The sequence below is a fragment of the Embiotoca jacksoni genome, unplaced genomic scaffold, assembly GCF_022577435.1.
Source record: "Embiotoca jacksoni isolate LCO1_2020_lvr unplaced genomic scaffold, fEmbJac1.0.p SCAF_6, whole genome shotgun sequence".
NCBI lineage: Eukaryota > Metazoa > Chordata > Actinopteri > Embiotocidae > Embiotoca > Embiotoca jacksoni.
The window spans coordinates 16,846,489-16,858,768 of record NW_027185414.1 but is presented as its reverse complement, the minus strand read 5'-3'; the positions used below and the strand labels follow the sequence as shown (position 1 = coordinate 16,858,768).

The following is a 12,280-nucleotide window of genomic DNA, read 5'->3' as shown; positions in this document are numbered from 1 at the left end:
AGCGCCATGTCCGTGGTGGGAGGGAGCAGACACAGTGCAATGTTATCACATTACTAGCGTCGAGCGTGAAAGAGGGTGAACTATATGTCTGTGGTGACAAGGTTGGGTTTTAGTGCCTGAAATGCCTGTTTAAGTAGAACTAATCGTACAACTTTGTTTCAAAATGTTACATAAAAATAGATATGGCAGGTTTTACATAAGCTAAGTTAAAGTACTTTTCTTAATATGTGCATTTTGAAAAGGATTGTACTGTGTCTGCATCTTTCAGTGAGCTATAATGGTAACAGCAGGTATAATATTATGTTAATTCCACTACAGGAGGAACTTGATATTCTTTGCTCTTGGGTGTAAAACAAGATGTGCATACTCGAAAGAGTTATGCGTCATAAAAAAAAACAACATTGAATTGCGCATTCCTAGTGTCGACAGTATAACACTAGTCACGACCAGACATAATCCAACAGAAGACCATCATCACAACAAATAAGTAAGAAACAAACAGTCAAAAAAAGTAAGAGAAATGTGAAATATTTGAAAGCGGTGGTTCTAAATGACTGAATCTGCTCCTGTATGAAAACTTTATGCCTTTAATGTTTTGACAAGCAAATTAGATGAGACAGATGCTCATCACTCTCTAAGGATATCTGCCTTGATAATAGATTAGTTAGAATAAAAAAATAGATTGAAGCACCACTGCTTTGGAATTGGTAGGAATTAGGACAAAAGATAATAAAAAAGCAGTTTGCAGTGCCACAAAAAGACAATTTGGAAACTATTAATCATCTATGCTGGGATAGTCTTCAGCCTCTTTTGACCCTGAATGGGATGGACAGTTTATGAAATGCTTGGGAATTTCAATTGATCAAACTTTACCATTTCTCTGTAATCCCTTTTTAATTTAGAATTATGTCATTTTTTTGTTGTTGTTCGCTATTAAGTCCTCTGGTGGGAATTCAAGCCATATCGCAACAACAGGCCTGGAGGAGAGTGATGATAACATTGTCCCTGGCGGTCTAGTAGGCGTCTTTGCATTTAAAAAGATCTTCTTGATTTCACTGACCTGATTGTTGTGGCCTAAATGAGATTTGGGGGGAGTTCAGATGTTCACTTAATATGTTCCCCCATATCTTTCCTCCCTCCCTCCCCTCCCTCCTTCCACTGTCCTCTTTAATGTTACTCCAACCCAGATAGAGTTTTACAAGTAGCTGTGAGGTGACTTCTGTCATGTGAACCCATTCACATGCCCTTGTTTCCTTCGCTCTCCTGCATTCTGTCAAGGCTGAAGAGCTGCATTAACACTAGTAGAAGCTGGAATCTATAGGTCAACAGTTGAGTCACAAGTTCTATCTCTTCTGATGCGGTTACTTTTAGGATTATTCGTTGCCGTTTCATTGTCTTCTCCTTTTCTTCTCCTTCCTCATTGCCTCCTTTTTATGAATATTCACAGCAAGTAACCAAACTCGACATCGGGTTTGTCACACCATTTGCTGTGGAAGACTGAGAGTAAACAGTTATTTTTTTCAACCAAACACTCCTGCAGCTGATTTCACCGTGCTGTCTGTCCTTTTTGGCTCAAAGTCTGCCAATCAGTGGGACCACCTGCTGTGGTGCTTTGATTGGAAGCAAAACCTTCATACTGTCACTCTACTGCTCTTGGTTTGACCCGCTTGCTTTGATGATTTAGCCATTTGTAATCCTGTGCCAACACAGCTCAAGTGGAGTTTCTGTGGACATTTTTTGTGTCCCTGAAACACTGAAAGAATTAGTTGTAGCTGGGTTATAAATTGGCCTGTAATAAATGCACCCTGTCCAGAAGTTTGGACAATGTATTACTCAAAGAAATTGCAGAGTTTTATAAACTTCTGACATGTGAATGAAACAGCCTCAATGTGGTCACTTGTGAAGCTCACAAGTCCTTTGTGTACATTCAACTTTATTACTCTATTTTGATAATGTAGTTTACTGTGTTGTTAGGTGAACATGGCAAATGTCTCTCAGTGATGTTAAGGGTCTAATTGTTACAACTGCCGGGATGTGAGCAGTCACAATTTTCTATTGTAGAACAGATGATCACAAGACGTTTTGGCTGCTGAATGCAAATCTTTAAGCAGTCGTATCCGACATTTCACAGTCAGGTGAATAATGGGTGCCTACTTTATTAAGGTTATTCATTAAGCAAAACTAGTTGTACAGGTCATTGCATCCACTCAGTAGAATCCAGAAGAAGTGAATTACTGCCACGTCCTCCTGTTACCCTGTTATATGTGATTCACTTATAGCTAAAGATAGTGCGTGTTATTTTGTCACAATACAGAATATTATTATTTCAGGTCTGCACAACAGTGGAACTGGGTGATTATAGCTACAAAGTATTATCTATATTATGATGCCCTGTTTACATTCAGCGTCCCACTCCAAATGACATGTTAACCCTTATAAAACATTTGTAAAGCCAATCTAACGAAAACTTTGAAGCCTGAATTGTTTACATCACTGTTTTTATCCTGCTGTTGCTGACGCACTGCTGTGTTTAATGGCATGTTACTGTAACCTGTAGATCTGCAGCCTCGTGGGAAGCTATTAGTGTAATGTGCATTGTATCACTTGTGTGTTTGTGCAGATGCTTCATAGTGGAAGGAAAAAAGAAAATAGAGACCAACCCATATAATAATGCTCCTTACATTGCACCACTAGTGGTATCTATAATCTTTGATGAATTGACAGACCAGTAGAAAATTCACATTTGTAAGAGTTTTTTCATAAGGCTTTAGAGAAAACAGAATTTGTACAAAAACTTGTACAACTGTTCTTGTCCCCTCCTTAATGTCATAAAAGTAAAAAACAAGGATGTAATATTGAAACAATTTCTGGCATAAATTGGGTCCCCACAAAATGTTTACAAATGTAAACATACTAGTTTGTGGTAGCGCACACATTAATATAATGCTCAAAATAGGTAAATTGAGCAATCCAGTATTTTTGCAGCGGAACAGTTGTGGACGGTTACGTTCAATCCAAGTAGAAGATGTGACAAAGAAAAGTCTCAGCCTTGCTTTGAGGTGCAGGGGCCCAAATTTTGTTGGTCCCAAACAATGGAGTTAGATTATGATGTAATGCAAATCAATGCAGGTATTTTGGCTCAATAAGTAGCCACTTGGGAAATAAATGAGAGAATTGGCAGGTGGCCAACTGTGGTTTCTGAGATTTGTTTTAAGTCGAGTGGATTTGTGGTTGGGGTGGGAGGGGAGTCTCCAGTGTTTCTGTTTGTGTTGTAACAGAATAAAGAAGGGCTTGTAAAAAGCTACTTCACCAGATCTGCGTAGAGGAAATACCAGTGTTTTTCTGTAATGCTCAACACATCAGGGCTATGTAGGTGGATGCACAAGTGCCTCAAGGAATGTTTGTTTTTTCTTTGCCTGATTTCTTCCTTCAGTGGTAATTCCGTGCATTTTTGTTGTGGAAAGTAAAAACCACAAACCGTGTACTTTGTTTGTTTATATTATCACAAGATTTGTTTGGCTAGTTGGTGTCCTGTCTTGTCCTTTTTTGAATCAGAAACCTTAAATCCGTCTTCATCTTATGATAATCTGCTGATTTTTGTATTGAATACATGTAATTGTAGTAGTTGGTCATGGAGGCTTCAAATGATTTGGTCAGAGGCTTAGGCAGGTGTCTAAAGATTACTCCTGTTACTGAAGACGACAAGGACACTTGTTAATCTGATAAAAGATGGTCCTTTCAGAGACTGTGTTATCGGTCATCATTGTTAGGGCAAGAAACTCTAAGTATACATCCTCTTTTATTGTTCGCAGTAAAAAGGTTGTACTTGATAAGACACTGTGAAGCACAAGATACAAGTGTTATTTTCACAGCAAGTTATTGTTCTGCAAAGAGACGGCTTTTTTCTACAGTTGTTCAAATGGATTTATTCTGGCAGCTTGCACTATCACCTTCTTAAAATGCCACAGGTCTTTCCTCACGCTGATTTTACCCAATAGAAATAGAAGGAGAATCATGTAATCTCGGCACTGCATTTACATGCACAAAGAAACGGACATTAAAAAGCATTGAGCATAGTTTTGACTGAAGTGAAGCTGAAACAAAAGACACATAAAGTTAGGTAACAGAAGTGTGAACAAACTTGGAAAATGTTAAACTAATGCCAAATGCAGAATTGTGCTTCACCACAGATTGTTGTGCCAGTACTCGATCCAATCTGACCAGGTGCGACTGGAACTGACTAAATTTAGACAGTTCAGTGTCTCTTTTGATCCCTTTCAGTTCACAACATAGGTCTTGCAGCTTCTGCATATTTCATTTGTTTTCTCACCATATTACCTCTGCAGCACCATTAATCCCCTCCAAACAGGATGTCTTTGCACCGTCCTACATTTACCTTTTAACCAGGGAGTGATGCAGCTATCTGCAGATCCAGAGTGAGACTTTTAGCAGCTATGGTGACTGGTATTTAAGGATGAGGGCTGCCAATAACAATAACAAAAATAATAGTCTGAAACAATAGTCAACAGCAGAGGAGTGCTGGACAGTGACCAATAAGAAATCTTCAAATTATGTTTACTTTGCTTTATCAGTAGGTAATCTCATCACTGCACTAAAGATAGATGTTATATGCAGTGGAGTCAGTAGAGTCCTGAGGAATGGCTTACTTTTCAGACTGAAGTGAAACAAAACAAAAAAAATCCTTTTAGCTTTCAGCGACTATGTAGGAGCCATAAAGGCTCGATCAGCCTCTTTGTGGCTTTTCCTCTCCTACTTCCTTCCTACCATGCCTTTTACAGTTTAGTTTAGCCTAGGGGCGACTTGAGCAATCTCGCAATGCTTTCTTAACAAAGGCTGGACAAAGCAACATAACAGAAGCTTTCTCACATGGCCACAACCAGTATGGTAACATCGTATATTAAAGCAGGTGTTCTCTGCATCCCTTCACCCACTTAGTCTCTTCCTCTCCACCTCCCATTATCTTTCACTCCTCTCCTCAGTCAATCTATTTTTGTTATTGTCCCTGCAGCCCTCTCTGTTTTAGCATATAGAGACCGTAAAAGACGGGAAGTAAATGTTCCCTCAGGCAGATGAAGCTGAGCTTCGCATAAGACCTGACCTGTTGTTTGATCGAGCAACATCTGTGACAATATATATACACTGTGTGTTTGTTCATCATTGGTTTCCCTTTTGCTGACTGTCTATAGCTTACAGACAGAAATAAATATCCTTTATGTGCATCATGTAAGAATATGATGCTCAGTATATAGGACATTAGGTTTGTTGCTTAAAAAGTACCTATGGCTTGTGAGTTTTGAGATGAAGCATGGTTTCACATGATGTCATTTGTCCCTGAAGTCATCTCTCTCCCCTCGGTTGTCCCACAGGGCAGTGATGCCTGGAATGGTGATGTTTCGGCGGCGCTGGTCAGTTGGCAGTGATGACCTGGTGCTGCCCGCCCTCTTCCTTTTTATATTACACTGCATCTGGTGAGTCACTGTTTCTTCAAGTACATAGATTTTTTTTTTCCCCTCTATATTTAATGCATGATTTATCAGTGGATCTCTGGAGAAATATATATTTCTTTATCTGAATTATTACTTCTCTCCCCTTCTGTTTCACTCTCAGGTTGGTGGTTCTGTCCGTGGTTCTGTTCGGCCTTCCATATGGATCAGACCAGTCCTGTTCTATAACACTGGTGGACCATGGCCGGGGGTACCTGGGCATCCTGGTCAGCTGCCTTATATGCGAGAGTGCCATCATGTGGTTGAGCATGAGGGGCAGCATCTTGTACACACAGCCCAGGGAAGCATTGCAGTATGTCCTCTATATACGGCTCGGTAAGACATCCTGGTACGACGTGTGGCTCTTTTAAACAGGATTACATGTTGATGCTCGTTGGCATTGAAGGTTGTGGTCGTGAGGATTAGTTCAGGATTCAAGTAAGATTTGAACACTGTTTGTATTGATTGCGCAGATATTGATCATTATTCGCCTCACTCCCCGTCTCCCTCTTTCTCTTTCTTTCTCTCTCCAGCTATTCTGTTGGTTGAGCTCGTATATGCTGTAGTAGGAATTGCCTGGCTTGTCCAGTATTACCAGCCATGCTCAGATGTCACTGCCAAAAACCTGGCTTTGGGTGAGTGAAAGAGGATATAAAGAAGGGAAATAAACAAGTTCAAAGGTGTTTGTTATGCTTCAATGTGAATACTTTTTTAATATTCTCTGCAGGAATTGTTGCATGCAACTGGCTAGTGATATTCAGCGTTTGCATTACCCTCATGTGCACCTTTGATCCGACGGGTCGGACCTTTGTCAAACTGAAAGCAACTCGTCGGCGTCAACGCAACCTCACTACGTACACACTAAGGTACTAACAGACTCTTAGATTCTCAGTTTCTCTATCTGGCTCTCGTATTGTCTTGACACCAAGCTCCTGCACATCTTACCTGTTTTTCACACAAACTGAGTCATGACAGACACTTTCACTTTTTTTCCCTCTGCATTAGACACCGGCTAGAGGAAGGCCAAGCCAGCAGCTGGAGCAGGAGGCTAAAATTCTTCATGTGCTGCACGAGAGCCCAGGATACACAATCAGTGAGTCACGACGCACAACTACCCATTCCAACTTTGAGATAAAAAAAAAAATAACATCAAAGAATAAAAGCAGAAATATGTTGGGCACATCATCCTGAGAGCCAGTCATTAAAATAAGGCCTGTCTGGATTAATCAAGACTTTGACGTACAGCGGCGTTTTGCTGAGCTACTTACCCGTGACATTAAGCATTTAATAGAAAGTATGAATGTAAAATGATTTCATTTTAGTCTAAATCAATTTGTGACGCGTCAGCTAAAAAGTTAAGCTCTTCTAAAGTCTGAGATTTTTTTCTATTTATGATTCACTAGCCTGCATTGAGATCATTAAAGTAAATACAATCCAGAGAGAATAAATTAAAACTCATATTTGACAAGACTCACAGAGTTTGTGCTGTTCCAACGGGTTGGTGTACTTTACAATATCACTGTATCTATGCACAGGGCTATGATGATGTCTATTTGCAGTAATCTGTGAAAAACTTCTCTTCTTTTTGGCAAAGGATAGCCTACTGTTGGTGGATTAGAGAAGCTATTGCCTCACAGCTTTGCTAAATCTGTGCTCTTTATTTACAAGTCTACAAATTTGCATTTGTGATGGAGAGAAAACTAACCAGCCATCCATTTTCTCCCACTTACCCTCGGCCAGGACACGCTGGCAGCAGGCTTAGCAAGGTAGTCCAGACATGGCTCTCCCGAGGATGATTTTCCAGCTCTCTCTGGGAGACATGCTCCCAGGCAGGCATTTTGTAAGGACATTGTGGGGTTACACTAGATAAAAAGGTCATTTTCTGTCATGACACCCTACGTCTTTCTGGTCGGTCTTATCCCAGCATTAAATAATGTAAAGGTTACATGATGATAATGTCCTTCTTTTGTGGAGTTGTGGAGTTCAGTCTTATCTTGTCTTCTGCTTTCATGTCCAGGATGCGTATTCAGAAGTGGCTAGCCTTTTTGCAGAGTTCTTCAGAGACCTGGACATTGTGCCTAGTGATATTATTGCTGGACTGGTTCTTCTCCGCCAGAGACAGAGGTCAAAGAGATCTGCTATTCTGGACCAGGTATAACTCTAAAAATATGCTTTTGAGTCTATAGTTTGGAATGTGTTTATAATCTGTAATAATGTTTCTGATTTGTTTTCTCTTCTAAAGGCCAACAATGACATTTTAGCCTTCTTGTCAGGAATGCCTGTCACTCGTAATACTAGGTACCTGGACCTTAAGAACTCGGTAAGTTTCTTCTGTGTAATGAACTGACAAATGTTTATATCCCATGCTGAACCACCTGGGCAGTGCTTCAGAATTAATGTGTTTAATGTAATACTGGAGTAAAAAAGTGAAAATGCATTTTAATTCACTCTTAAAGGCTCTGGTGAGTCTTATTTACCGTCAAAAGTATTTTATTTGTGCAAAGTCAGTTAAGCTCATTTATAATGCTGCAAAAAGTGCATAAACAATTCAAAGATCTAGCCTCAGGATATTGATTCCATACAAAACAGTTTTGTACATTCCACACAGTATATATAAAACAGTGGTATTATTATGTCACATCCAGCAGTTCGTCTGATGAAATCCCTTTTTACAACAGCAATTTTTGGCAGTGGTGTACAGTATAATTCTTTACTATAGTGTACACAGCTAAGACAACATGTTCAACTGAATTTAATCCAATCTTAAAATGAATGTATTGCTATTCTTGTTACTAAGTTTTTCTGATGGAGGTGTGTGTGTGTGTGTGTGTGTGTGTGTGTGTGTGTGTGTGTGTGTGTGTGTGTGTGTGTGTGTGTGTGTGTGTGTGTGTGTGTGTGTGTGTGTGTGTGTGTGTGTGTGTGTGTGTGTGTGTGTGTGTGTGTCTCCGTCCGTCCGTCCGTCTGTTTGTCTGCCTCTTCCACACCCAGGCTGAGATGAACATGTACAAGGATGTGTGCTATTACATGCTCTTTGCCTTGGCTGCATACGGCTGGCCCATGTACCTGATGAGGAAACCTGCCTGTGGGCTGTGTCGCCTCGCCAGCTCCTGCCCGTGAGCACTCAAACATACACCCGCACAGTTCTGATCTATTTGCTTTCTGTGTCTCTTGGGCCTCTCCAGTGTGGAACAAATTTCACATGCGTCAACACTTGCCAAGTGGTAATCCACTGAGATGCTACCGCTCCAGTTAGACCCACTCACTGACACAAGCAACATCCAATTAATCATATACTCTTATCTGGATTGCCTGTGCTGGGATATTAATTATATCTCTGTAATCCTATCTGTTAAATGTATTTCTATTTTGTCAGTTCCATCTTCTGCTTCTGACAATATTGTAGACTATTTTCTTAAATCACTCTCAGTAATGTAGATTTAATGATTTAATGGATTACTGTATAAACACAACTGTCTGATATGTAAAACAAAAATGTCATTTGACTGTAAGGCAGCCTTTAAAACCAGGAAACGACAACAGTTATGCCATATTACGGTATCCAAAATCGAACATGATGTTTTGTCTAATATTACAATATTGATGTAATATGGATTACATGGATATATTTCTAGGCCTGCTACTGATCTATTTATAGCCTTTTCTTTTTACCCTGCTTTCTTCTTATCTTGCCCTCTCTACCAGCTGTACATCAGTGTCTGGCTCTCGGTTGTCTCAGTCCGTGACAGTAGAGGAGGACAATTGTTGCGGCTGTAATGTCCTGGCCATACGCAGACACTTCCTGGACAGAGATCTCAAGCAGGTTCACATTGTCTACACATCCTGCCACGATGCTGTAAGTAATCCAACAACTGGCCAACAAGCATCTGAGGTGTTTGGGCTTCACAATAAAACAAAGGAATAGGTGTTGTGGGGCATTTAAACAGCTGCAGGCAAATGTTTTCTTTTTTTCCTTCATAGTGCCCTGTTGAGGTGAATTATGGTATCTTGTTCTTCTGCACATTGAGCCCCAGAGCCAAATGTTACATACAAACTTGTAAACCAGATATTGTTCTTGTCAAACAAACATGACTGAGCACAGGACAGTGCTACAGATTCACAAACTAGAAGGTAGTCTGATCGTTCTGTGGCATCGTTTGGGAGGTTTGGCCATCATTTCTATTTGTTTTAAATAACACTTTAATCAGCGGTTTAGTTGCTGAGATATGTGGAGCTGAGTGAGAGCTGTGTCCACATCCTCAGCAAGACGTCCTGTATCTTTCCAGTTGGTGTTGAACTAGATAGATAGATAGATAGATAGATAGATAGATAGATAGATAGATAGATAGATAGATAGATAGATAGATAGATAGATAGATAGATAGATAGACAGACAGACAGACAGACAGACAGACAGACAGACAGACAGACAGACAGACAGACAGACAGACAGATAGACAGATAGACAGATAGATAGATAGATAGATAGATATCTATATCTATATAGATATCTATATCTATATATTAATCCCACAAGGGGAATTTGTTTTCCGCTACAGCAGCATTATAGGTACAAGAAAGCAATAAAACAACAGTAAAATATTAAATATAAAAATGCACAGTATATACGATAAATAAAATAAAATAGAATAATTAAATTCAATTAAAACTAACTAAACAAAACTACTTTTTTTTTTTTTTTATTCTTTTTTATTTTTTTTATTAGTATGTTTTCCTGTCCACTTGTCATGTAAATCTGCAGTATGTTAGGGCAGTTAAGATGCTGCATAAATGGCTGATTGAACTGAGTGGCATTATTGTCACAATGACCAAAATAAACCCCAGCCTGTCAAATACATTTAATGGCTAATTCAACACATTAATAAAATACAATGTATTTATTTACAGCAGCATTGCTTTGGCACTTAGAAGTAGAGCTTTAAAAGTTGACATAACTTCTTCCCAGTTATTAAAAATTCCCATAACTCTCCAGTCAAATGTGTCTTTCTACTACTTTTTGTAGTTCTGAAAAATTGGTTTTGTAATTACATAAAATATGCATTTTCATAATAATCATTTTTTTTTAAATATAGATTTTCCATAGCTGTCAGATCTGAACTAGAGCCACACAATGGCAATGATTTGTAAAGCTGAACACTTACTGTTAACTCAGTGGGATTAGCCAACACTGAGTTTCCATCTATAAATTCCTTAATTTACAGTAAATGAGCGTGAACTGAGAAAGGTTTGCTCACATTGACTGTAGAAGTGCTAAGGCTGCTGGGCGGCAAGTAAAACTAGGATGCACAAGTATTAACCCTCTCCTCACTTTCCCCACTCACATTACTTTCTAACCAGTTTTTACTGTCTCTGCTTCAATCTGCATCTTTCCTACAGGTTTACGAGACTCCATTTTTTGTGGCCGTGGATCATGCAAAAAAGAAAGTTGTCATCAGCATCAGAGGAACCCTTTCACCAAAGGTGTGATTTTCATGCTTCTTGTCTTCTTTTTGTGATGTAATTTCTTCAACTCTCTCAGAGCATTAACTGACCTTGTTCTCTTCAGTGCCTCACAACACCTCCAGCGCAGGTGAAGTTCTCATGGTTTCGATGAAGTGTTCTCGCACTCCTACACCCCTCACGTGTAGAGCAGAAACATGACCGTCCACTTTCAGAGATAAATGTCCTATCCACTTTTTTACATAACCATTTCAGAAAATTCCTGTAGTGTTTTAAACCTGAATTGAACCAAGAGCTATGAATTTAATCATGGTTTTATAACAACGGCAAATTGTCTTTTGAGAGGAAAATGACGACTCTCCTCAATGAGCTTTGCCACCAGCTACTTAAAACATCCAACTGATCAAAGTAGAAATGCACGGACAGTAGGACATTAAAAATACAGGTGCACCTGTAGCCTTGTGTAGAACCAAGCCAAACCTTCCTTGAAAATACAAGTGTTGATTTGCACCTTCCCTTAAGGTGTCTCTTGTGATCAGTGCTTTAGTAGGTAGTGTAGGATTTCACCAATAATGAAAGAATGGTAATTATAATTTCTTAATTGTAAACATAAAGTGAGTCTTACTTGAGGACATTCTTTTATAGTCTGTAAAGATATTGGTCTATATCAAGTTATATAACAAATTTAGTATGCAATGGAGTTTATGAATGGTATATTTAATTTATGTGCATAATCCGTGCACATTTATCAGTAAAATGTCGTTTTCACTTTCTCCATCTCAATGTTCCTCTCTTCCAGTTGTGATCTCTGCTTTATGCTGACGTTGTAGAAGTTTGAATTTTTCTTGTGTGTGTTAGGACGCCTTGACTGATCTGACGGGGGACTCTGAACGTTTGCCTTTGGAGGAGCAGCACGGGACCTGGCTCGGCCACAAGGTCAGAGATCAAACGAATCACCTCCTAAACATATGGTACATTGTCCTGAGAGCTTTCCTTTTTAAGTTTCTCTGTTCTTCATTCAATTGTGTCACAGACTCCAATGGTCATTTCCATTGTTAATAGTTGAACAATTACAATATGTATAATTTATTAACAGATTAATGACACAAACTTCATGTCCATATTTATTTTTCCCTTACTATCTTCCCTCCACTAAATCCTGCTCTCTTTCTCTCCACTCTCAGGGGATGGTTTACTCAGCAGAATACATTAAGAAGAAACTGGAGCAGGAAATGATCTTGTCACAAGCTTTTGGAAGAGACTTGGTACATGACTCAGTACACTGAATGGCAGGCTCAATAATGAGCCTTCTCTAGAAT

The 12,280-nt window shown here is 39.3% G+C and overlaps 1 protein-coding gene across 5 annotated transcripts in view; it reads left to right on the top strand.

Annotated features, from left to right (window-relative positions):
• Nucleotides 1-12,280, top strand: part of dagla (diacylglycerol lipase, alpha) — a 33,879-nt gene that overhangs the window by 9,097 nt on the left and 12,502 nt on the right. For all 5 annotated transcript variants that reach the window (XM_069173428.1, XM_069173427.1, XM_069173425.1 and 2 more), the window contains 12 exons: nucleotides 5,388-5,489; nucleotides 5,629-5,840; nucleotides 6,038-6,139; nucleotides 6,232-6,370; nucleotides 6,510-6,597; nucleotides 7,522-7,656; nucleotides 7,747-7,824; nucleotides 8,493-8,617; nucleotides 9,207-9,357; nucleotides 10,899-10,982; nucleotides 11,820-11,897; nucleotides 12,146-12,226. In XM_069173428.1, coding sequence (XP_069029529.1) covers nucleotides 5,395-5,489; nucleotides 5,629-5,840; nucleotides 6,038-6,139; nucleotides 6,232-6,370; nucleotides 6,510-6,597; nucleotides 7,522-7,656; nucleotides 7,747-7,824; nucleotides 8,493-8,617; nucleotides 9,207-9,357; nucleotides 10,899-10,982; nucleotides 11,820-11,897; nucleotides 12,146-12,226 — 1,368 coding nt within the window. In that variant the 5' untranslated portion in view covers nucleotides 5,388-5,394. The remainder of the gene's footprint in view (nucleotides 1-5,387; nucleotides 5,490-5,628; nucleotides 5,841-6,037; nucleotides 6,140-6,231; nucleotides 6,371-6,509; nucleotides 6,598-7,521; nucleotides 7,657-7,746; nucleotides 7,825-8,492; nucleotides 8,618-9,206; nucleotides 9,358-10,898; nucleotides 10,983-11,819; nucleotides 11,898-12,145; nucleotides 12,227-12,280) is intronic.